Raw genomic sequence first — 23,937 nt, forward strand, 5'->3', positions numbered from 1 at the left:
ACCTGATCCCTCCCGTCTCCTTCCTTCTCCCACCTCCTACATCCCCCCCCCCCCCCCCACCCCCCCACCCCCTCCTCCTCCTCCTCCTCCTCCCAAAAGGCCGCAAACGACAGATTCTCCCGAATTGTGGCCAGTGAACAATTTTCGGTCACTCCCTTTTTCTTTCTCTACGATTATCTGTTGTATCGTTTATGCATGGCCCGTCAATCGGCTCTTCACCAAGCCGCTCCGCACCTCTCACCTCCCCCTTCCCCTTGTCTCGTCTCGCCTCTGTTCTTCCTCGTGGACTAATACTACACTTTGCCAAACCCACGAACAGATGGAGCAGGTTATTGAGTCGCTGGCCGAGTCCATCTCGCAGCTTACGTCGTATGTGCTCTCGCTTGCCGAGGCTAATGCGGAGCCGCCGCCGAACCTGCCGGAGAACGGGTCGAACGTGACCAAGGTGGCGAACATTCTGGTGCAGGTCGCGCACCAGACGGCAACGGCGTTTAAGGACTACCCGGACGTGCAGGCTGAGATCGACTCGGAGGCTGACAAGGTCGGGCAGTTTGTGACGAACCTCGGTGACGCGCTCAACAACATTGTGGTTGCCGCCGATCGTGCTGGGGCGTACAAGACGCTACTGGGCGCGTGCAAGGCTATTGCCACGGGCACGTGCTACCTGCTCATTCTGGTGTACGGTGCGCGGACCAAGGCGATTCTCATCAAGGCGCAGCAGGCCAAGTCGTCGCTCGCCGACTACCGCACGCACGTAGTCAAGGACGCGCCATCCAACGAGCTGGTCACCGGCGTGCAGGACATCACCAACGAGATGGGCTATCTCGCAGCACTGGTTGCTGCTGCTGCAAAGGAGGCGACTGACGAGGACCAGAAGGCTATGCTGGCGGGTCACACCCAGAAGATTGCCGGCTCGCGGCAGAACTCGATCAACGTGGCCAACGGGTGGCTGCAGGCGCCGGCTGACGAGGCCGCGCATGCTGCGCTTAAGCAGGACTGCGACGACCTCGAGGCTCTCATCGACGCGCTCATTGCGGACCTGACACCCGATTCGGAGACGGATGCCAACGCGCAGCTGCTGGCGGTTTTCCAGGGCGCGCAGGCGAACCAGAACGAGCGCGACCGGGCCGCCAAGGCCAACGAGGCTGCCGCCCGCGACCTCAACGCGACCGGCAACCAGGGCCTTGCTGCGGGCAACCGCGTGTCGGAGAACGAGAAGCCACTGATGACTGCTGCCGGCGAGCTCGGCAAGTCGGCTGCCAAGCTCGTCAACGAGCTCAAGTCGAACCCGGACGCGTTTGGGCCCAACGCCGAGGACTTTAAGGCCAAGCGCGATCAGTTCCGTGACGCCGGTGCGACGGCCATTGCCGGCGAGGACGACGACGCAAACCGAGCGGCCATCGAGTCTGGTGTCGGTGCCGTCGAGGCTGCAGGCGCGCGCCTCGAGGCCGCCACTGCGGCGTCGAATGCCGACCCGACGTCCGAGGCCGCCAACACCGAGGTCACCGAGGCCTCCAAGGAGCTTCAGGACGCACTCGACGCGCTCATCCGCGACGCCATCAAGCGTGAGGAAGATGCGGAGCGCCAGCGTCGCGAGGCCGCGGCTGCGGCCGAGGCTGCGGCTGCTGCCGCCCGCGCCGAGCAAGAGGCTGACGCCCATGCGGCGATCGGTCCGGCTGCAGCTGCTGCCCGCGACGCCGCCAACATGCAGGGCGCCAACTCTGCGGCGGCCGACCTTCTCAACGCAGCGGCCAAGCTCCTTGCCGACGCCGACCAGTCGGTTGCGGACGCGCACCACAACCCGGCGGCCGTCCCGCAGGATGTTGCCACCATGGAGGCCGACACGGCCGACTTTAACGACAAGGGCGCGCTGGCTGCTGCCGGCGCGACCAAGGTCAACCCTGCCGACGGTGACGCGCTGTCGGCTGCGGTGGCTGCGGTGGCTGCGGCGGCCGACGCGCACAACGCGGCGGCTTCGGCGGCGGCGGCCGACCCCAAGTCGACCGACGCGTCGAACGAGCTGACCAACGCGACTCAGTCGCTTACCGATGCTGTCGACTCGCTCGGCGCGGAGATGGAGAAGCAGCGCGCGGCTGCGGCTAAGCGTGGGCTTGACGCAGCGGCGTCAGCGGCCGAGGCCGAGGCCAGCTCGGAGCCCGAGGGCTCGGCGCTCAAGGACTTCCTCGACGCCGGCGCGGCGCTGGGCAACACGGCGCCGTCGGCGATCGACGCTGCGCAGGCTGGCGACGCCAGCGCGGCAGCCGACGCTGCTGCAGGCGTGCAGAACGGTGTCCAGGCCATTGTCGCCGCGGCCAAGGCTGCGGCGGCTGATGCCGACTCGCCCGAAGAGCGACGCCAGGTGGTGGCGGCGTCGGCGACGGTCTCGAACGCCGGCTCCAAGCTTGCGGACGCGACCAAGGCTGCCGGCAACACGGCACCGGGCACGGCTGAGCATACCAAGGCGCTCGCGGCGGTCAACGAGGCGGCCGAGGAGCTTGCGGCGGGCATCAACGAGCTCGCGGCGGCCGGCGCCGACAAGCACTACCGCGAGGCGCGCGATGCGCTTGAGCACGCGGCCAAGCGTGCTCAGGCTGCGGCGGACGACGCGACGCAGCACCACGAGCGTTCGCTGCTCAACGGGGCGGCGACGATTGCGTCGGACTCGGGTTCAATCCTGGACGCGTCGCACGGTGAGTCGTCGCCCGAGGCGGCGGCGCAGCTTGACGCGGACACCAAGGCGCTCAACAAGGAGGTTGTGGCGTTTGTCAACGCCGGCAAGGCTGCGGCGTCCGAGGTGACTGACCCGGACGAGGCTGCCAAGCTCAAGCACAACGTCAAGAGCGTGGCCAAGGACGCGGCGCTGGTGCTCAAGGCCCAGGGTGCGGCGGTGGCGGCGGCGGCGACTGCGGCCAACGCGCCGGGTACCGAGGGCGACGCCGCGGCGCTTGCGGCCAAGAACGAGGTCAACCAGAAGATGAAGGACCTCGCGCAGGCGATCGAGGACATGGCCGCCGACGCCGAGGCCAAGCGCCAGGCCGAGGCCATTCGCCGCGCCACCAAGGCGCGGACCCAGGGCCACGGCGAGGAGCTGCTCGGCCTCCGTGAGGCTATCCAGGCTGCCGGCGCGGCGGGCGACTCGGCTAACGCTGCCGACTCGTCGTCCAAGATGCGCGAGGCCATCGAGGAGCTTGCGGACATCTCGCCCGACTACCAGCGCAAGGCTGCACTCCGCGACGCGGCGGCCAAGCTTGGCGAGGCTGGCGCATCGGGCGACGCGGCGGCGATGGCAACCGCGGCCAACACGGCGCTTGCCACGGCGGCGACCGACGCGGCGGCGGCGGATCTCGGCGACGAGGCGGCCAAGGCTGGCAACGCGGCTGACGCTGCGGGCGCTAGCACGCCAATCGGCAAGCTGCTGGATGCGGCCAAGAACGTGGCCAAGTCGGGCGCAAACCTTGCGTCAGACGCCAAGTCGCACCCGGAGAACGTGCCTGCTGACGTGGCGGCGCTGGAGAACGCCAACGGCGTGCTCGACGCGGCGGCCGAGGTCGCACGCGACGCACTCGCCGCCGGCGAAGTCGACGCGGCGGTTGTGGCCGAGGACCTTGCGGCCGTCCACGCGGCGTCGGACGCGCTTGCGGCTGCGGCCACGGCGCTGGCCAACGGCGCCACGGACGACCCGGCGCTCAACGAGGACGTGCTCCGCAAGGGCATTGCGCTTCAGGAGGCGGTGGACAAGCTCGTTGACGACGTGCGGCCGAAGAAGTCTGCGCTCGAGGAGCTCAACGACAACGCTGACAACCTGCTCGCGGCGCTCGACAAGCTCGAGGGCTGCGTCGACCGCAAGGACGGTGCCGGCGCCGACCCGGCGACGAGCGCGGTGGTGGAGGCTGCCAAGGCGCTGGGCGTGAACCTCGACGATCTCGGGCTGACGGATGCGGCGGCGGCAGTGAACGACGGCTCTGCAGCGGTTCTCGCGTCGTCGCTCCCGTGGCAGGCCGACGTCAACGATGCGGCCAAGACCGATGCGGTCAAGGCGGCGATCGACCAGCTGCGCAAGGCGGCGAACGACGGGCGCCGCGCCGGGATGGGCGAGGCTGCCGGGCGCGACCTTGACAGCACTGGCGCACACGCCGACGAGCTCGCGGCCGATGCTGCGGGCGCGCTGCCCGCCGAGGAGTCGCGGCTGCTCGACGCCATCAAGGCGACGGCGGCGTCGGCCAAGACCTTGGTCAACGACGTGTCGGCGAACCCGGGGAGTGTCGACGCCGACGCGGCCGACCTCGACTCGAAGGTCGACACGCTCGGCGGCGCAGTCGACGATGTGCTGGCCATCCTGGACAACCAGGGCGACAAGTCGCGGCTGCAGCAGTCGATGCCGGTGGTTCGCTCGGCGGCGGCTGGGCTCAACGAGGCGGCCAAGGCGTCTGCGGCAAACCCAGACGACGCCGAGGCGGCGAAGCAGACGGCGGCCATGGCCAAGGCGCTCAACGACGCGCTGGAGAACATGATCCGCGACGCGCGCGACCGCGCGCTGCACGCTGCCGACGCCGCCAACGCGCAGGCGCAGGACACGCTTGGTGCGCTCGGCCCGGCGGCGGACACGCTCAAGGACGGCGCGACGCCGGAGCAGATTGCGCTCCTCGACGCGACGGCTGCAGCGGCCGACCAGGCTGCAGGCCTGGTCGCCGACCACGCTGCGGGCGGTGCTGGCCTCGACGGAGCGGTCGCTGAGCTGGAGGCTGCCGCGGGCCCTGCGGCGGGTGCGGCTGATTCGGCTGCGGCGACCGAGGTTCCGCGGGTGGTCGGCGGCGCCAAGGATGCGGCGACGAGCCTGGCGACGACGGCGGCGGCGGCCGAGGCGGCGCCAACGTCGGTGGCTGCAGCTGCAGCTGCGGCGGGCGCGGCGGGCGAGACTGCCGATGCGCTCCGCGACGTTCTGGGCGAGGTTGTGCGCCAGCAGCGTGCTGCGGCCGAGGCCGCGCTCCGCGACGAGGCTGCGGCATCGGGCGCTGCGGCGAGCTCGGTTTCGGAAGCGGACGCACCGCTGATGGAGGCCAACTCGGAGGTGGCGACCAAGGCTGCGGACCTGCTTGCGGAGATCACGTCGAACCCGAGTGGTGTGGAGGAGGCAGCCAAGGCTGTGTCCAAGGCGCTTGCGGCGTCAAACGCGGCCAACAACGAGCCGAACGACGCGGTCGACGACGCCGCGTCCGAGCTGTTGACGGCGGCCAAGAAGGTGGCTATGTCGCCGAACAACGTCGAAGCCGCAGCTGGAGTGGTCAAGTCGGGCAAGGCGCTGGCGGAGGCGCTGGCAGCGAGCCGCGAGTCCAAGCTTGCGGCCGCGGCTGCGGCGTCGGCTGCTGCGCTGGAGGACATCAAGAAGCGGCTGGACGACGCGGCGGCAGCGATCGGGACCGAGCCTGCGGGCGCGGTGGCCGCGGCTGGTGGCGCGGCGCTGGGCGGAGCCGGCGGCGACGGCGCGGTGGCCGCAGCTGCGGCTGCGCTTGGCGCGGACCTCCGGGCTTCTGGCGATAACCCGGCACTGGTCAACCTGCTTGGTGAGCTCGACTCTGCCGCGGGCGCGCTTGACAGTGCGAGCAACAACGCCGAGCGCGAGGAGGCCGGGTCGCGGCTTGCGGCTGCGATGGAGGGCCTCGCCGGGTGGAACACGCAGCGCGAGTCGGACGCGGCGCGTGACGCCCTCAACGCGGCGCTCTTTGACCTCGCTGGGTTTGACATCGACGGGCTTGGCGACCTGCTGGGCCTGGCCGGCGACCTCGGGCGTGCGCTCGGCGACCTGGTGGGCAACCTGCCCGGGATGAACCTCGCGGATGCGCAGGCCGGCGCTGATGGCATCGACGGCCTGGCCGGCGACCTCAAGGCCGAGTCGCGGGTGGTGCAGCTGGAGAAGATCAAGGACAAGGACCTCAAGAACATTGTGGCCGACGCGGTGCGGGCGATGGTCAAGGCGGCGTCAGCTGAGTCGTCGGCGGCGCGCGAGCAGGACGTACCGCAGTCTGCGGCGGCCGGGCATAAGATGGCCAAGGCCATGGCCAAGTTTGCCGAGGATCTCAAGGCGTGGCGCGAGGCCAACGCTGGCGGCGGCGAGGCCGACGCAGCTGGCGCCATCCAGGACATGGCAGCGAACCTCAAGTCGCACGCGCAGGAGTTTACCGGCGAGCAGGCGTCGGACCCGGCGGTGCTCGCAGGGCTCGAGCTGGCCGATCTCATGGCAAAGCTCGCCAAGGCTGCCAAGGAGGGCAAGGGCTCGGAGATCATTGCCGTGGCCAAGGCCATCTGCGTCCTCGCCAAGAAGATCGCCAAGGACGCCATCGGCATCGGCAAGACGTGCAAGGGCAACGCCCAGCGCGGCATTCAGGAGATGGGCTCGACCATCTGTGGCGCCGCCACCGCTCTCGACACCTTCTCTACCCAGCTCAAGATCATCTCCATCTCCAAGGCTGCCATCGCCGCCTCAAACGAGGTGGATGACGCTGCCGAGTCGCAGCTCATTGCCGTGTGCATGGGCATCCAGCGCTCAGTCATGACCGCCATGGATGGTGTCGTCTCGGCCCGTCTTGTCAAGTAGACGAGAAGCCAGGCACGATGCTGTTGTGTGAGATTAACACAAGTTTACAAACTCGTCGGCCACTGCGGTCACGAAGACGCCGATGATGACGAGGACGATGACGAGGACGATGACGATGGCGATGACGACGAGGAGGAGGCGTCTGCGTATCGGTCGTGAGCGGTAAAGGTGACGCTGGTGTTGGCGCTGGTGTTGAGATAGTGGTCGGCGTAGTCGGCGGGCGGAGCGGCAAACATGGCCGATTGGGTCTTGGTACGCGAGAGGCCTGAGACGGAGAGGGTGAGGCTGCGGGTGAGGCCGGCGTCAAGGGCGCCGAGGCGTTCAGCAGCCTTGCGGGCGCGCCAGGCCCAGGCAATGCCAGCGATGCCCATGACTAGGCCTGCAATGACGCCGAGGGCGACGACGATGGAGCCGTTGCGGCGGGAACCGTGCTCGATGAGCATGATGACGCCGGCCGAGGCTGCAAAGATGGCAAAGTGGAGGCCGAGCTCGAGCAGGTTCCACACCTTTGCGCGGTACGGATGGCAGAAAGTGGCGCCGGTGAGCGAGATGGCGTAGACGATGAGAACGACGATGACCTGTGAGTAGGCAGATCGCGAGGCAAACATGACGGCAACAACGACACAGGCCTTGCGGATGAGAACAAGGAACTCCCAGCCACGGGCGCCGAGACGGTAGGGCCTGACGAGCGAGGACCAGATCGAGCCGGCGACGCCGACGCCGGAGCGGGTGAGATGGCGGACGCGCGAGGAGGCGTAGAGCGGAAAGATGATGCCGTAGGTGAGGGCGACGATGGAGCCAACAACAGCGAGGGTCATCCATGCGTTGCCTTCGCTCCGGGACCAGCACTCGGTCCTAGGATCGGCGTCCATGATGGGCTTGGTCGACCCGTCGCCAGCCTTCATCCACGAGCAGTCAAAGGCCTCGAGCGATCGCGAGACAACCGGGATGTACAGGAGCGACCAGGCCTTGATGGCAAGGCGACCGATGGACTTGGCCTTGCACATGACCTTGAGGAGGAGTAGCCAGGCGAGGAGGACGATCGGAATGGCGAGGCAGAGGAGCCACTTGGTCTCGTAGGTGATGTCGGTGGCGCATTCGGGCGGCGTGGCGTCGACGTCAAAGTTGGCCGTCGCGGCAAAGGTGAGCATCTGGCGGGTTCCGCGCGAGAACTGGACGCCCTGCATGCGGCGAAAGAGACCGATGATCTGCAAGAATGACCAGAGCATGACCAAGCCCGTCCGCGGATCAGGCACAAATGCGCGGCGACGGGTGCGGCCGCTGGCGACGTCGCCGTCGATCGACTCGCTGCCCGAAGCCTGGTCATCGGACGCATGCTCCGAGCCGTGGCGGATGCGGGTCTTTTCGGAGTGCTCGATGTGGACCGAGATGGCGAGGACGATGTGTGCGATGAGGAAGATGGAGATGAGGACGATGAAGACGACAAAGACCGAGGCGATGGCGCCGGCTGAGGGGCAGGCCTTGCAGATGGAGTCGCTTGGGTAAAATGACGGGGCGCAGTCTCCGCATCCGTCGCCTTGGTAGCCCTGAGCACACGTCGAGTTGCCCGGGCAGATGTCAGGGGTCCGGCAGGCGATAAAGGCATTGGCGGTGGCAGGATCGGGCGCAAAACCCGGCAGCGAGACGCACGACGTGGCGCCGACGGCGTTGGTTGTCCCGCCGAACGGGCAGTTCAAGCAGGTGGGATCATCGATGATGCCATAGGTTCCGATGGTGCACGGCGAGCACTCGAGAGAGCCTGTTGCAGTGGTGCCGGTGGAGCCTGCGGGGCAGGTGATGCAGCGTCCGTCGGCGCCCGGCAGAGACATCCATCCACTGCCGCACACTGAGTGGATGACGAGGGTGTAAGCGTGAAAGTCCGAGTTGAACTCGACAGTGAACGGGAGGATGACGGCTGATGACGAGCCTGGCGAGTCGGATGGTGCGTAGAGGGCCTCGGCCTCGGGCTGGAAGTTGGGGACGGTGTGGGCACCGATGGCGACGAGGGCGACGGGCGAGGCGCGAAGGGCTTCGGTGTCGATGAAGGCGCCAAAGCTATCGGTAGGTCTCGCGCGGAAGACAGCGTCAGAGATGGAGATATCGCTGGATTTGCAGGCAGCCGAGGAGGTGTCGATGGGGCAGAAGGTGTGGTCGAGGGTGTACGACGGATCGTTGTCGTAGAGAGCGAGGGTGACGAGAGCAGCGGCGGCGTAGTCGATCGAGGCGGCAAGGAGAGTGACCTGGCCGGGCAACGACCGGGATGTCATCCAGTTTGGCACTGGGCTTGGGAGCTTGGTGGTGGGGTAGAAGCCAATGATGTGCCACTCGGTCTGCCCGTTGAGGTTGCGGGTGAGGATGAGGTCGATGACGCCGGCGTGGTCGGGATTGGCCGAGACACCTACGACGGTGGCATCGGCGGCCGGGTAGTGGAACAGGTCTGTGACGAGGTAGTTTGCGTCGGACGAGCCATCGAGAGCAAAGGTGATGACGCGCGGAGCAGGCATCGATTGCGAGATGACGACGATACGATCGGCGGTGGCGTTGCCGACAAAGTGGATGGGCGCGCCGTCCTGCGGCCACCACAGGTTCCTGGTGCTACAGGCGGCGAGCGAGCGCGGGCACGAGACAAGAGTGAGGCCAGCAGCAGCATTGGGGTAGACGACGACGATGCGATCGCCGATGGGTGTGATGACCGGCTTGGCAGCAGGATCGGCGTGAAGCGCGTCGGGAACAACGACGGTGGCAGGCTTGGTGGCGGAGAGATCGATAAAGTTGGAGCAGACAATGCTCAGGCTAGATGGGCCAAACATGCGTGGAATAGCGAGCATGCACAGATCGACATTGTCGTTGAGCGATGTTTCAGAGCGGGCATCGGCCCAGATGGCTAGGCCCTCGTCTTGGCTTGGAACGAGGTCGGCGACGGGATTACAGACCCACACGGTCTCGAGGCTATCCGAGGGCACGCCTGGGTTGGCGCAAGTGCGATCATCGGGGCTGCTTGTGGTCTTGAGGACGCACACTTGATAGGTGCCGGATGCAGCGACGGCGAGGACCTGGCTCGAGTTGCGGGCGAGGGCGATGGCGGAGGGAACATTGCCGCCGGGGAGCGGGTCGGCGCCGTCGTGGTTGATGAGCGCCTTGAGTGAGACACGGGTCGTCGTCTTGACTGGAGCAGAGGCCGGCGGCACAAAGTCCTGCAGCCAGCAAGCCTGCTGAGCCGTGGAGGAGGCGATGATGGTGGCGAGCGCGATGGCGACGGCCAGGGGGAGGAGCAGGTGCATGTTCTGCGGTTGCGTTTGACCGATACCGAACCTTTAATCAGATGCGGGAAAAATATGAGTGAGGTGATTGCGAATACGATCACGGGCGGAGGAGCGAGCGCTGGGGATAGGGGTGAGATGATGTGTGTTGTAAGTGTGTAGGTGAGTGAGTGAGTGAGTGTTGCGAGAGAGAGAGAGAGAGAGAGAGGAAGTGTGTGTGTGTGTGGTGCGGGTGGTGGGTGTGGGGGGTGGGTTGGCCGGTGTTGAAAATTTTTATTGATGTGTGCGGGTGGGGGGTGGCGGTTGGCGGTTGGACGAGTCGGGCGGAACGAGTTGGTAGGTGGCGAGGTGGAGGCCGAGGTGGGGGCCGAGGTGGGGGCGGGGCAGTTGGACGGTAGAGGTAACAGCTGACAACGTGAGCTTGGGCGGACGGGCATGGGCTGCGGGCCGTCATCCGAGGGCCGTGTGGACGACGTTCAGCGAGAGAGCAAGCGCGGCGGAGGTCGGCAAGGAGGCGATGATGATGCTAGTCGGAGGGCAGCTAGCAGCGACGATGGCGGCAGTGATGCGGCGAGAGCCGAGGCAGAGGCGCGGCAGGCGGCGATGGATGCGGCGGCGCTGCGGGCACAAGTCCGGCGAGAGCGAGCGGATCAAGAGGCAGCGGAGAAGCGGGTAGCGGAGGAGGCAGAGGCAGCGTCGCAAGCGAGGCACAGGCGCAGGAAGGACGGCGGCAAGGACGACGAGCCGCTGTCGGACAACGTGCTGATCCGGAGGCGGCAGGTGGCGGCACGAGCGGCGGAGCGGCGGAAGCAAGCTGAAGAGGCCGAGCTGAAGGCCAAGTGCACGTTCAAGCCAAAGATCAACGCGACTTCGGCAGTGGTGGCGGCGGCAGCCAAGGACGGCGGCAGCGGCGGGAGTGGCGGGCAGTCGAAGGGATCGGTGTATGCGGCGCTGACGCCGGCGCCGGTCCCGGTGCGGTCGAAGAACCTGCAGCGGATGGCGGCCGACTACGCGACAGGCTCGCCGTTTGCCTTTACCGACTACGTCGAGGCGCGCGGCGCATATGCTACGGCCTTGATCGAGGCCGAGACCGCGACGGAGCAGGCCGAGGAGGTGCCGGCAGACCACTTTGTGGTTCCATCGCCGCGGACGACGCTCCCGCATCGCAAGCAGCAGCTTGACCGTGCCAAGAAGGCGGTGATGCTTGACTTTAAGGCGTGGTACGGCAGGCAAGAAGCAGCCGGTAAGCCTGTGGAGCCGTTTCCGGACAAGGCCTCGGCTTTTCGCATCATTGATCGGCTCGCGGCGTCGCGGCAGCGGGCGCGGCTGTATTGAGTGGCAGGGGGGTGGAGGGAGGAGGAATGGGGGGGCCTGATCCGGAACCACTCGAGTGACCACCGCATCACCATCATGACGGACCGCGGTTCCAAGCCGTCCAAGGAGCTCAGACCATTGACCGATGGGTAAAGAACCAGATCCGAGCCATTGGCCATGTGTCCCTCGTGATGAGGGGTGTGATGGGATGGGGATGAGTCGGGATGGGGATGAGTCGGTATGGGTCATGATGAGTCGGTATGGGTCATGATGAGTCGGTATGGGTGATGACGGGGTGTGATGAGGTGTGATGGGTCACGATGGGTGATGACGGGGTGTGATGAGGTGTGATGGGTCACGATGGGTGATGACGGGGTGTGATGAGGTGTGATGGGTCACGATGGGTGATGACGGGGTGTGATGAGGTGTGATGGGTCACGATGGGTGATGACGGGGTGTGATGAGGTGTGATGGGTCACGATGGGTGATGACGGGGTGTGATGAGGTGTGATGGGTCAGTATGAGCCAGTATGTGTCGGGATGGGGACTGGGCGGGAGGACCAGCAGGGTCACATAGTGTTACCACTGTCTCCACTCCGCCTCTGCCTCTGCCTACGGACACCACTTGACTAACCACTTAAGCGAGTGACTATGGTCTCCCTCAAGGTTATTGGCATTGCCCTTGGTGTTCTCACTGTTCTTGCTGGCATGCTTATTGAGACGCAGGAGGTACGTGAGGGGAGAGGGAGGGGTGACGGGGGGGGAGTGGGGGGGGGGGGGACGAGGAGGGGGGGGGGGGCGACGAGGAGTGTGTGCGGGGAATTAGAGGGAGGGACTCATGGTGGGCGGAATGATGGTCATGTGACTGGTGGTGGCGGTGGTGATGGTGATGGTGGTGGTGGTGGTGGTGGTGGTGATGGGGATGATGCTGCTGCTGCGATGGTGCTGATGCTGTGATGGTGTGCTGTTGCTGTGATGGTGTGCTGATGCTGTGATGGTGATGCTGTTGCTGTGATGGTGATGCTGGTGGTGGTCTGGTGATACTGCTGCTGCTGCTGCTGCTGCTTCCTCTATCTCTGCTGCTGCTGCTGCTGCTGCTACCTCACTGCTGCTGCTACTGCGATGATGCTGCTTCTCTGGTGATGATGGCTGACGTTCCTGGTCATCACAGCTCGACGGCTGCATGTTTGATCCGGACCACCTTCACGAGATCGTTCAGTCGGTCATCTCTGACTATCCGGACCCGGAGGATGTGCGCGGGCGGATTGATGCTGTTGTGGAGCGCGTGGACAAGGCGTACCCGGGGTACCTGCAGGGCAAGGACCGCGAGGAGTGGCTGCTCAACTTTGCCGGCAACGCTGTGGGCCAGATGTGGCCGCTGCGGATCACGCTCTCGTCGTACCTCATCATCTTTGGCACGCCGCACGGGCCCAAGGAGAACCCGGGCATTCCCGGCATGTCGACCAACGCGGCGTTCACCGGACGCTACCCGCTGGCCACCGACTTTTTCATGCCGCTCACCGGGATCCAGCTCGGCTACGCGCCTGGCGACATGCGCGTCACCGTCCACAAGCCCGGTGACATGCACATTCTCAAGCCCGGCGACGCCGAGGTCTACGAGTTCCCGGGCTACATTGCCGGCGAGTCGACCGGCGGCGGCTTTGCCCTCGAGTACGCCTGCGGTGGCTCAGCACTCCGCGCCGGCGAGACCGCGCCGTCGGGCAAGTCGGCTGGCGTCCGCGGCGCGTGGAAGGGCACCAAGGCCACTCTCTGGTCTCTCTTTGCCATCCCCTCGATGCTGCCGTTTGGCCTCGTCCAGATCGCCACCTCGACCCACGACTACTACACCGCGTGGCGGACTGTTTACGTGTCGGCGTGGTACATTGTGGAGAACCTGCTCCGCGGGCAGATCTAACCAGCTAAACTATGCCTCACACCTTTGGCCAGAGCGCGATCGAGAGCGCGCCGGCGCCGTAGGTGTACGACGGGCCGGAGACAACCTGCATGTTGGTCGTAACCACCCCAGTGTCGTCTGCGTACGTGCCTGTCACCACGTTGATGGCGCCGGCGCCGGCGTACATGACCGCGTTGAACGGGACCTGTGCATCGATGCCATCCGCGCCCGGAATGGTGGTAAAGACCACGCCAAAGGCCGAGCCATCAGCCAACGTCGCGTTCACCACGCCCTCGAATGGCGCTGTCGTCGGCCCACTCTCCTCGTCGTGCTTGAGCGACGAGACGACGTTGAACGAGAACGTCCCCTGTCCCGTCGTGCCCGCCCGGTCTTGGAACGTGAGAGTTCCTGGAATGTCCACACATGTCTTTGATGACGACGATGAGCACGGGCCCGAGAAGGTGGCAAGGATCTGTTGTCGTCGCCCAGCCGCGCCCAGCCAGCCACCGACCCCGCCCAGTCCCCCAGCCCGCAGCCGCATCAGCCCCGCAGTCAGCCAGCCCGTAGCCGCATCAGCCCCCCTCCCTCCCGCATGCCCAGCATGAGTCTCATCGCCTCACCTTCCTCCGTACACCCTCTATCGCACCCGACCCCCCCCCCCCCCCTCCCCCCCCCTCCCGCATGCCCTCCATCACCACCGCAAGACGACCAAGCCAGAGCCCATGGACAACATACAAAGAGCGGAACAGGTGGTGGCGGATCTGCAGCCGATGCGGCAAGAGGCATGGCGGTGAGGCAAACCGCAGCAAGAAGAACAAGGACGGTGAGTGGAGACATGATGACGAAAGGAATGGCGAGAAAGAGTCAGGTGTCCGTCCGCGACATACCGCTCTGCCCGGCTTTCGCTCTCTCGTTCGCCGTTCTCCTCGGCACCACCCTCACTACCTGGATGAGACACAGTGTTGTTTTGTACGGCTACACTCGCTCTCGTCTACGCGTAGTCCTCATCCTCCGGCGGCGGATCGTCGGCGTTGGCAGCGGCGGCACCAGAGCCAGCCCCCTCGCCGTTGCCACCACTCCCGGAAGCGCTCGAGCCCTCGCCTTCGGCCTGCTCCTTCTCGCGGATGACCTCAAAGGCGGCAATGGCGGCAGCAACGTCGTCGCCCGAGAGGTGCTTGAGCGTGACGGCGCCGTCGACGCGGGTGAGGACGGCGAGCTCGACCTTTTCAGCATCCATCGTTGTCGCGTCCATGGCCTTGGACAGGACCCGGATGGCGAGCGTCTTGGCATCGTCGAGCGTCATCTCCTCCTCGTACTTTTGCTTCAGTGTCGACCGTGCATTCTGATAGTTGGACCCGATGGCCGTAGCCTTCCACCCGCCAAAGTTGCCCGACGGATCCGACTTGTACAGCTGGTAGCCGTGGAGCCGGTCCCAACCAGCGTAGAGGAACGAGACACCAAACGGCCGGAGGCCACCGTACTGCGTGTAGCCCTGCTTGAGGTCGCACACTTGCCGGACGAGCTGTTCCACCGGAATGTCCTTGCGGTAGGAGAAGAGGTACCGCTGGCCGACCTGCCGCGCGTAGTTGACCAGAATGTTGGCATCCGACGTCATGCCAGCCACTGCCACCGCAGTCTGCGCATCGATCCGGTACATCTTCTCCGCATTGACCGACGGCTCAAGGAGCGGCGAGGTGACCTTCTTCTCGGCCGCGAGGACAATGCCGTCCGACGTGAGGATGCCCACGCACGCACCGGCCTGGGAGATGGCCTCCATGGCATACTCCACCTGGTAAAGCCGACCTGAAATTAGAAGACATCATCCACAACATCCCCATCACACCCCATAAGTCTAATTCCTTGCCCATGCCCCCCTCACAGCCCTTGCCCGTCCCCACGGCTTCCACCACCAAAAAAAGGTCGCCTTCGCCCACCGCCCGCGATCACCCGCCCACAGGTCGCCGTCACGCTCACCACGCTCTCTCTCTCCCTACAACTTCCCTACCCCTCCTACCCATTTCATACTAACCGCAAAACTCTCCTCTATAACCTCATCCCCATCTCCGTTCCAACACGTCGCCCCTGCTCAGCTTACCCTCCGGTGAGAAGATGGTTGTCCGCGAGTCGTACCGGCGAGCCTGTCCACCCAACACCGCCACCACACTGTGTGAGTCATAGACCTCCCTTCCCCCCCCCCTTCCCCCCTCCCTCTCCCCTCTCCTTCTCCTTCCCTCTCTCCCTCCCCTTGTCCGTACCATGCTGCGCTGGGTTGACGAGTCGAGAGTACCGTCCTCGTCAGTCTTGGCCACTGTTGCTGGACGTCGGGGGTGAAGGCTCGCGCTTGGCTGGCCTGACCCGACTCATTCCTTCGTTTGGATGGTTAATCGTCACCTCTATCGATTACTGTTGTTGGACATTGTTAATCGTTACCTCCATCGATTACTGTTGTTGGACATCGTCAATCGTTCGATTGCTGTTGGTGGACACGCATGCCACCCGCATGTGCGACTTGTCGGCGAACCGCACACAAACACGCATGCACGCACACTCGGTGGAAGGGCAGACGACACGCAACTACGAGGAAAGAAGGCTTTGATGGCGGACTACGGAGCACCACCTGCGTACTCGGCGACCGCTGAGAGTGGCAAAGGCGACGGTCGTGGAGAGCTGGCGTCTGCCTACCCGGCCATGCCCGAAACGATGCCGAGCGAGGGAGGACCGAGTCGTGACCAAGGTGGTGGCGGAGGGTATGGGACGGGATACAACCCTGCGATGGCGACGAATCAACAGGGCGGACACCAAGTTCAGTTTGCTGGTCAACCGTATGGGGCATCGTACCAGCCTGCACCGGCATACAATCCCGTGTATGGGGAGGAGGAGCTCAAGGCGCTGGATATGGTCATGGCCAGCACGCCTACCAACCTCATCTGCAGATGGCTCATGGTCCGCCGGCCAACATGGATCATCGGCAGATCCGTCCTCGTCGTGGGGTTTGTGGCTACCTTGGCGGCTGGCTTGCTGCCTTTCTCTGCTGTGCTGTCGCGCCGCTGGTCATCTTCTCCGTCTTCTCGGCAACGTACTCGAATGTCAACATGGGCATGTTCATCTGGATGCCGGCCACGGTCTTTGTTCTTGGCTTTCTCTCGCTCTGCGCCTTTCGCCGTCTCTCGCACGGCGTCCTTGCTCCGCCGCTTGTCGCGCTCCTCCTCCTTGCCCTCTTCACTCTCCAGTCGGCCATCTTTGTGGGTGTTGACTATCATCAGAAGTGCATCGAGTATGAGAACCTTGGTGGGCGGGCAACGCGGATGCTGTACGGGCCAGCATGCCCGTGGGGTGCAGTCATCTACTCTGGCCTGGCGGGCGTGGTTGGCTTTGTGGTCATCGGCTTTTGCATCTTTTGCTGCGGCTGGTCGTCGGGCAAGTCGCGCGAGCGCATGCTCGCCTACCGTGCGCTCTCGGGCGTCCCGGTCGGTCTCAGCTCGTTCCACACTCCATTCCCCAAGCTCAGTCTGCGGCGCAAGATCATCAACGGCGTCCTCATCTTTGTCCTTGTCGCTGTCTTTGTTTCGGTCTTCTACTCGCTCACCTTTACCACCCACCCGTGGCTGGTCGTCGATTCCGAGGGCAACACCTTTGGCCCCGACAAGCCGCCCAAGGGCGTGACCACCTGCCCAGCCGGCGACATCTTCTACCACCAGCCGCACACCGCCGATTTGCCGTGCTGCCGCTGGCACAACAAGGCGACGTGCGTCGATGTCCACAAGCTTTACGCCTCGAACACACCGTCGGACCCCACGTGCGTGACCAATACCGGCGACAACGTGTTTATCAATGGTACTCTCGCCCCGTCGTGCAGCGTTTGCGATCTGAAGCCAGATGTCTGGCTCTTCTTTGACGATCCGCCCGGCTGCGACGGCGACGACGACTGCACGTACCAGAACTCCAAGTGCAACAAGCTCTCGGGCCTCTACACCTGCTCGATGTTCTCAGGCGCCGCCGCAGAGTTCCTCGACTACGGCACCGCCTCGCAGCCCATCAACAAGCTCCGCATGTGCTCTTCCTTCTGCGACGAGTGGTGGACCGAGTGCCAACCGTTCATCAACAGCAACGACTACTCCTCGCCACGCGACTTTTGCACTGCCGTCGGCACCAACATCGAGATTGTGAGCAACTCGACAAAGTGCTTCTCTGCCGCCTCTACCCTTGGCTCCCCGTCGCGCCTCGCCCTCGCCGCCCTCGCCATCATCGTTGCCCTCTTTTCCATGCTCAGCTAAAAATCACCACGCTTCCACACCCCTTCCCTTTCCCATCGTCAAGCTCCCTCGCACCAGCCTCACCGCCATGCCGATGCAGCCCATCTCCAGAGCCAGCTCCACCGCCTGCGGCCACAGCTCTGCCCTCAGCGCACCGACCACCCGTTCTCCATTTCGATCGAGTTACACATCAATCTCCCCTTTTGGTTTGATCTTCCTAAAGAGCTAACCAGGCGAGTGGAGGTTGCGATGCGGTGATGCGTAGAGTCGGCCACTCCGCCCAGGGGATGACAGGGGAGGAGCGAGATACCGTGCGGTTGGCAGCTCTCTCCGCTTTCCTCCCCCTTGATCCAGTTTTGGGCCGACATGTCGGGCATGCGACGGCGGCGGGGGTCTGACGCCTCTGACGTTTCGTCGCTTCCAGAGACTGAAGAACAGGCCCGCTTGCGCCGTGCGCGGACGAGTGTATGTGCTCTCTATTGAGTTTGGGTGGTGTGCTGTATGTATGCCTGTCGGTAGCGGTCGAAACATGGTCTACCTCCCCCCCCCCCTCGTCCTCCTCCGCAGCTCAAACCCAGCTCGTCCTCCTTGCGGGGGTTCGCACTCCTCCGCCATTGACTCACACGTCATCCATTGTCTGTTGATCATGGGTCTGGCCATTGCCATTTTCGGATGGCCGGGGGAATACCTCATTCCATTGGACGAAACGAATACGGATTACACGCTCTGGTCTGTTGGTGCATCGGGCTGCTTCGCACGCGGGGGGGCGTGGGACGACGCGGCGAACGATCGAATCGAACCTTGCGGTATGGTTGTCGTGTGGCGGGGTGGATGGAGGGAAATAGTCGGCGGTGTCCAAGGGCACGGGCGTGGTCCATACCAAGGTCATGGCATCGCCGCTGTCGTCGGACACGGCTTATGTGTACTCGTATCGTGGCTTCCGCAACTTGGCGCTCCTCATTCTGGTTGTGTCCAACCTGCGGCTGGTCATCGAGAACGTGACCAAGTACGGCCTGCTTGTGGACGTCTGGTCGATTCTTGTGGGCATTGCCACGCAGGACTTTTCGTCATGGCCGACGGCGTCGATGGCGATCGGACTCTCCGTCTTTATTGCAGCGGCATGGGTAATCGAGCTCCTTGCGTCGGGCTCGTGGCTCCCGTCGGGCGTGGCCAGCCTTGCTCATGCCGTCAACGTGGCGGCATCGCTTGCGATTCCGTGCCTGTGGATCTGGTACATTCCGTCGAACGAGGTTCTTGCGCTCATTCTTGTGCTCTCGGCCATCACGCTCTTCCTCAAGCTCTGGTCGTACGCAACGGTCAATGCGCGGGCGCGGGCACAGTTCCTGGAGCGTGGGCGCAAGCCGGTCTGTGCCATCAGGCCAGGTTGCGTACCCGGCCAACGTCACGCCCCGCAACATAATCTGGTTTCTGGCGGCGCCGACGCTCTGCTACCAGATCAACTACCCGCAGACGGCGGGCATCCGACCAGGCTTTCTACTCCGGCGGACGGCCGAGTTTTTCTTTTTCTCGGGCCTCATCTTTATGCTCGCGCAGCAGTACATGGTGCCGACGGTGGCCAACACCATGGCGCCGCTGCAGGCGCACAACTACATCAAGGTGGCGGAGCGGCTGCTCAAGATTGCGGTGCCCAACTTTCTGATCTGGATCCTGGGCTTCTACACCTACTTTCACGTCTACCTGAACATCTGGGCTGAGGTCACGGCCTTTGGCGACCGGGTCTTCTACAAGGACTGGTGGAACTCGACAACGCTGTCGCGGTTTTGGCGGGCGTGGAACATCCCGGTCCACAACTGGCTGGTGCAGAACATCTACCTCCCGCTCCGTACCCTTGGCGCGTCCAAGCAGGTCGGCTACGTCGCATGCTTCTTCTTCTCGGCTCTCCTCCACGAGCTCATCATCGATGTCGCCTTTCGCTCGCTCGGCTGGCTCGCCTTTGCTGGCATGATGCTCCAGATCCCATCGTGCCTCTTCACCGACCAGTTCGAGGGCACAACCCTCGGCAACGTCATCATGTGGCTCTCGCTCCTCCTCGGCCAGCCGCTCTGCATCCTCGGCTACTACGCCGCCATTGTCTCCAAGACGCAAGCATCGTAACGTAAAACCGACACATTGTTGGCCCAAACCACGGCGGGCATCAGCCGTATCGGTTCGGGCCACACGCAGTCTCACACCTGCAACGAGTCGCCGTGCCGCGACGACATGAGCGACGGGACCGAGGCCATGTTGGGCATGGGAAGCATCCAGTTCAGGATGTTGGACATGTGCTTGGTGATGGCCACCCGATGGGTCTCGGTTAGGAGCTCGGGCGAGAGAGAGACTCGCAGGAACTCGACCATTACCACGGCGAGCTGGTCCATGCTCTGGATGACCGAGTCGCCCAGCCCGGCATGGGTAGAGCCGATGGCCTCCAGCTCGGGCGCGATGAGACCAAACGAGGTCGCACCACGAACAGTGACATCAAAGACAACCGCAAAGGCATAGCCATGGTTCTTGGGCATCTCAGCCTCGATGGCCTCACTATCGGCAACGTACGCATCAAACGCATCCCCAAAATGAGCAAGTGTGCCAAAGTGCAGCTTGATGATGGACCAGATCGAGTTGAGCGCCACAAGATCCGCATCCGACAGTTCCATCAAATCATTGCGGTTGTCATTGACCACAGAGACAGAGGTCGAGAGACGGGATAGACTCCGCCGCGAGCTGTTGGCGTCATGTGTGGCCCTCCGCGACCGGTCGAACACCAGCCGTGCCGCTGTCGGCTCCTTTACCGCCCGCGACGTCGAGCCGGATGCACCCATTTCTCGTTTCTGTGTGAGGGAGAGCGGTGGGTGGGTGGGTGGGGTGGGTGCGGGTTGGCGGTGTTCTCGGGTGGGGTTGGGCAGGGAGCGGTGGACAAAACCCATTTGACAGGGGGACAATTTGGCAGTCAAACCAATAAAAGGCTCAGCCAAGCGCTCTATATTTGAATGCGTTCATCCTATGCTGAAAATACCCGATCCCGTCTCGCTCTCGGAAGTCAAGCAGCATGAGGCTTGGTTAGTACTGTGGTGGGGGACCACACGGGAATACCGAGTAACGCATTCTTTTTTATTTTTGCCCAAACACACACCCTCCTCGCAGCAGCCCTGGAGGCGAACGACACACGCTTCAGCCGCCCCATGGAGTGGGCCTATTCACGCTCTCTCCCTCCCACTCATCTCTTTCCCACTCATCTCTTTCGCAAGCTTGCATTTTTTGTTCCTGTTACTGAGGATCACGCTATCGTCACCGCAGCGATGCGAGGAGATCGTCGGCTTCGGCCATGGCGGCGGCATCCGCAGGAGGCTTGGGCGGGCCTTGGGATGGGCGGGGCGGGGCAGGACGCAGCGGGGCAGCAGGGCGCGGTGGGGGGCCACCGGGACGCGGCGGGCCGGACGGGCGGGGAGGCGTCATAGGTCGGGTTGTGAGCGAGATCTTGCGTGGGACGGCCGGCTTGGCAGCAGTGAGTGCCGCCAGCGACCGACCGCTGGATTTGGGCGCCGACTTGGACGGCCGCGGAGGCCCCGAGAGGTCTGCGAGCATATCATCGGCCTCAGCCAAGGTAGTAAGGCCAGGCTTGGGCGGACCAGACGATGTGGGCTTGGGTGGACCGGCGGCGCGGAGCGAGGCCATCAGGTCATCGGCCTCGGCCATGGTGGTCAAGCCTGGTGTGGGCGGACCTGCTGATGTGGGCTTGGGCGGACCGGCGGCGCGGAGCGAGGCCATCAGGTCATCGGCCTCGGCCATGGTGGTCAGGCCTGGTGTGGGCGGACCTGCTGATGTGGGCTTGGGCGGACCGGCGCCGCGGAGCGAGGCCATCAGGTCGTCGGCCTCGGCCATGGTGGTCAGGCCTGGTGTGGGCGGACCTGCTGATGTGGGCTTGGGCGGACCGGCGCCACGGAGCGAGGCCATCAAGTCGTCGGCCTCGGCCATTGTGGTGAGGCCGGGATTCGGCGGGCCGGAGGACTTGGGCTTGGGCGGACCAGCGCCCCGGAGTGAGGCCATCAAGTTGTCGGCCTCAGCCATTGTGGTGAGGCCGGGATTCGGCGGGCCGGAAGACTTGGGCTTGGGCGGGCCAGCACCATGGAGCGATGCGAGCATATTGTCAGCTTCGGCCATAGTAGTGAGGCCGGGATTCGGCGGGCCGGATGTCTTCCGCGGCGGCGGCGGCCCATGGGAGGCAGCTGCAGGCGGACGGGCGATTGAGGCCATGAGAGCATCAGTCTCCTCGAGGGCCTGGGCGACGACTGCACCAGGAAGTGGCGGGCCACGGGCTTCGGGACGCGGCGGGCCTACAAGGGTCTGCGACCGCGGAGGGCGGACGACGGCCGCAGCGGCCGGATCGTCTGCAGAAAACGAGGTTGGGCGGTCGATGCGCGAGCTGCCGCTTGACCCGGATGGGGTTATCATAGCAGCCTTCAGAAGCTCGTCATCTGATCCTAGAGCCGGCGGCGGACCAAGCGAGCTAAGCGCTGGCGGCGGGCCAAGTGAGCCGAGTGACGAGGGCGGGCTCGGCGTCCCTGACGCATCGCCTGTATTGAGCGCCATGCCGTTATCCGTCCGATTGACAATCGGCGGCGGCGGCTGGACCTCGGTCTTGGATGGCTTGTGCGTTGCCTTGGACTTTCTTCTCTTGGCGGTACTCGAAGACGAGGACGATGAAGACGACGAGCCCGAAGACGAGTCGGAGGACGAGTCGGAGCCCGAGGACGATGAGCTTGATCCCGATCCCGATCCCGATACAGAGGCCGAGCTGGATGACGACGAGCCAGACGAGAGTGTACCTGACGCCGACTTGGGCTGCGACTTGGACTTGGACTTGGACTTAGACTTGGGAGAGGTAGCGGCAGCGGCGGGCGCGGCTGTGGTGCTTCGGCAGCAGTGGCGGCGGCGACTGCGGCAAGCGAGGCCTGTCGGGCAGCCTCGACCTGTGCGTGTGCGGCCTCTGCAGCGGCAGCAGCGGTGGGATCGGCCGAGTCGGAGAACGACTTGTGACGAGGGATGTGGATGACGGACGAGGGGAGGAGATGGTGGTCCGGGTCTGCGCCTGCGGTGCGAACAACGGCCCAGCCATCCTGGTTGTGAAAATGCGAATGACGTGGATGGCGGTGCCTGCAGCTAGGGAGAACGGCTTAGGAAAGGCCTTGGAGTCTTCGGAGAGGGCATAGTCAGTGGCGAGCGAGGCGTCAAAGCCAGCAGTGCGCGCAAAGGAGTGGGTGGCGGCACGCAAGGAGGTGAACGAGTCGTCCATGCTGGAGACGGCCGGGGCGAGGTAGATGCGGAGAGCGTGGAAGGTCGAGTAGACCTGGCTGGCGACCTTGACAATGTCCGAACCAAACGAGGCGGCACGGGTGGCTTCAGCTTTGTCTGCGGCGCCGATTTGCGCAGGGTACATGGAGCGGACCTCTGCAGCGAGGGCGGCGACACGCTCTTCAGCTTCGGCCGCGGCGGTGATGTTCGACTTTGCACGGGCCTTGACAACCTTGTCATTCCATTTGACCTGGTCGCGCTGCGCCGAGCTCACGAGGGCAGAAATGCGCTTGAGCACGGCCGTGGCCTTGCCGGTATGGCGCGAGAGCGGGCCGGAGGCGAGTTGGCCGAGCACAACCGAGGCGGCTTCGTAGTCCTCGGCAACTTTGGCGAGGGCGGCGACGAGCTCAGCCCAGCCTCGAGAGTGCGACGAGTCCTCCTCGGTGGCGGCAAAGCCCGAGGAGTCTGCGGCGGCGGCGGCCTTGCGCAGCTTCTTCGAGTAGTCTGAAAAGTACGAGGCGAGTTTGGTGCCAATGTAGTGGAGGGCCTGCGACTCGCCGACGCCAGCTGTGAGGATGGCAATGGCGCGATCGATCTCGGTTGTCGGGTTGGCGCCGGCAGCGAGGGCGTCACGGAGCGCAGCCGGTGGAATGAGCTGTGGGGCGAGGCGAGTGAGGTCGGGGGCCTTGTTGAGAGCGGCGGCGGCCATCTCCAAGGTGGTGAGCAGCTTGCGAAAGAGCTGTAGGAGGAGTGACTTGCGCTTCATGTTCCATTTGTCAAACGAGTTGGTAATTTCTGCGCCTTCGACGACAAAGGCGTAGCGAAAGGCCATGACGTGAGCGCGGGTGGCTTCGGCGGCGGCCTCTGCGGTGGCAAGTGAGGCCTCGAGTTTGGCCTGCTTCTTGGTTGCCTTCTTCTTCTCCTTCTCTGAGCCCGATTCGACCAGCTGGCGATTGGCGAGCGCGGCGGTGGCCGACTTGCGCAACGCGGCGTCGATCTTCTCCAGCGTATCCTCGAGCTTGCGCTTCTCCTTGGCTTGCTTTGCCACACGTTTGCTCAGCTGGGCGAGCTCGTCTGCCAGTTCGACCGACGAGTGGGCGAGGACAGTGACGACGTACTCTTCCATGGTACCCACTGAGCGAGCCATCTCCTCTGACGCTGCGGTCAGGTGCGACGAGAGGCCTGACCAAGCAGGTGAGACGGTGACACCGCGAACACCAGCGTTGACCAGAGCCTCTGCCCTCTCAGCTGTTCCCGCAACAGCCACTGTCGCCGCCTTTTCCATCTTGCGATGCAGCTGCAATTGAACCTGATACACTTTGTCGAACAGGGCAG

General features: G+C 64.5%; 9 protein-coding genes and 1 non-coding gene across 10 annotated transcripts in view; 6 read left to right on the forward strand and 4 right to left on the reverse strand.

Moving 5' to 3' along the window:
• AMSG_06566 (uncharacterized protein) overlaps positions 1-6,592 on the forward strand; it is a gene marked incomplete at its 3' end in the record, with an annotated part of 7,181 nt that extends 589 nt beyond the window's left edge. The window contains exon 2 of the mRNA XM_013900952.1: positions 320-6,592. Coding sequence (XP_013756406.1) covers positions 320-6,592 — 6,273 coding nt within the window. The remainder of the gene's footprint in view (positions 1-319) is intronic.
• A 26-nt stretch (positions 6,593-6,618) lies between these two features.
• Positions 6,619-10,289, reverse strand: AMSG_06567 (uncharacterized protein; the record flags this gene model as incomplete). Its single annotated transcript, XM_013900953.1, has 2 exons — positions 6,619-9,786; positions 10,284-10,289. The coding sequence occupies 2 exons, from the start codon at positions 10,287-10,289 to the stop codon at positions 6,661-6,663; spliced, it is 3,132 nt and encodes a 1,043-aa protein (XP_013756407.1). The 3' UTR covers positions 6,619-6,660.
• Positions 10,290-10,455: 166 nt separating this feature from the next.
• On the forward strand, positions 10,456-11,187 carry AMSG_06568 (uncharacterized protein; the record flags this gene model as incomplete). The annotated part of the gene is made up of 2 exons (XM_013900954.1): positions 10,456-10,482; positions 10,576-11,187. The coding sequence occupies 2 exons, from the start codon at positions 10,456-10,458 to the stop codon at positions 11,185-11,187; spliced, it is 639 nt and encodes a 212-aa protein (XP_013756408.1).
• Positions 11,188-11,789: 602 nt separating this feature from the next.
• Positions 11,790-13,122, forward strand: AMSG_06569 (C-8 sterol isomerase). The gene is made up of 2 exons (XM_013900955.1): positions 11,790-11,895; positions 12,338-13,122. Exons 1-2 carry the CDS (start codon positions 11,818-11,820, stop codon positions 13,079-13,081), a joined length of 822 nt encoding a protein of 273 aa, XP_013756409.1. The 5' UTR covers positions 11,790-11,817; the 3' UTR covers positions 13,082-13,122.
• On the reverse strand, positions 13,098-13,919 carry AMSG_06570 (uncharacterized protein; the record flags this gene model as incomplete). Its single annotated transcript, XM_013900956.1, has 2 exons — positions 13,796-13,919; positions 13,098-13,532 (listed from the first exon to the last, which is right to left on the reverse strand). Exons 1-2 carry the CDS (start codon positions 13,895-13,897, stop codon positions 13,098-13,100), a joined length of 537 nt encoding a protein of 178 aa, XP_013756410.1. The 5' UTR covers positions 13,898-13,919.
• A 132-nt stretch (positions 13,920-14,051) lies between these two features.
• AMSG_06571 (proteasome subunit alpha type-4) lies at positions 14,052-15,959 on the reverse strand (the record flags this gene model as incomplete). The annotated part of the gene is made up of 4 exons (XM_013900957.1): positions 15,899-15,959; positions 15,316-15,374; positions 15,156-15,198; positions 14,052-14,863 (listed from the first exon to the last, which is right to left on the reverse strand). The coding sequence occupies exons 1-4, from the start codon at positions 15,912-15,914 to the stop codon at positions 14,052-14,054; spliced, it is 930 nt and encodes a 309-aa protein (XP_013756411.1). The 5' UTR covers positions 15,915-15,959.
• Positions 15,569-17,353, forward strand: AMSG_06572 (uncharacterized protein). The gene has a single exon (XM_013900958.1). The coding sequence runs from the start codon at positions 15,994-15,996 to the stop codon at positions 17,332-17,334; it is 1,341 nt and encodes a 446-aa protein (XP_013756412.1). The 5' UTR covers positions 15,569-15,993; the 3' UTR covers positions 17,335-17,353.
• Positions 17,354-17,743: 390 nt separating this feature from the next.
• Positions 17,744-19,428, forward strand: AMSG_06573 (diacylglycerol O-acyltransferase 1; the record flags this gene model as incomplete). Its single annotated transcript, XM_013900959.1, has 3 exons — positions 17,744-17,778; positions 18,159-18,663; positions 18,692-19,428. The coding sequence occupies exons 2-3, from the start codon at positions 18,201-18,203 to the stop codon at positions 19,426-19,428; spliced, it is 1,200 nt and encodes a 399-aa protein (XP_013756413.1). The 5' UTR covers positions 17,744-17,778; positions 18,159-18,200.
• Positions 19,429-20,302: 874 nt separating this feature from the next.
• Positions 20,303-20,418, forward strand: AMSG_20092. The gene has a single exon (XR_001290159.1). It is a non-coding gene; the product is annotated as a 5S ribosomal RNA (ribosomal RNA).
• A 180-nt stretch (positions 20,419-20,598) lies between these two features.
• On the reverse strand, positions 20,599-23,887 carry AMSG_06575 (uncharacterized protein; the record flags this gene model as incomplete). Its single annotated transcript, XM_013900960.1, has 3 exons — positions 20,599-22,182; positions 22,248-22,340; positions 22,451-23,887. 3 exons carry the CDS (start codon positions 23,885-23,887, stop codon positions 20,599-20,601), a joined length of 3,114 nt encoding a protein of 1,037 aa, XP_013756414.1.
• Between the last annotated feature and the right edge of the window lie 50 nt (positions 23,888-23,937).

The sequence above is a fragment of the Thecamonas trahens genome (assembly GCF_000142905.1).
Source record: "Thecamonas trahens ATCC 50062 unplaced genomic scaffold supercont1.33, whole genome shotgun sequence".
Lineage (NCBI taxonomy): Eukaryota > Apusomonadida > Apusomonadidae > Thecamonas > Thecamonas trahens.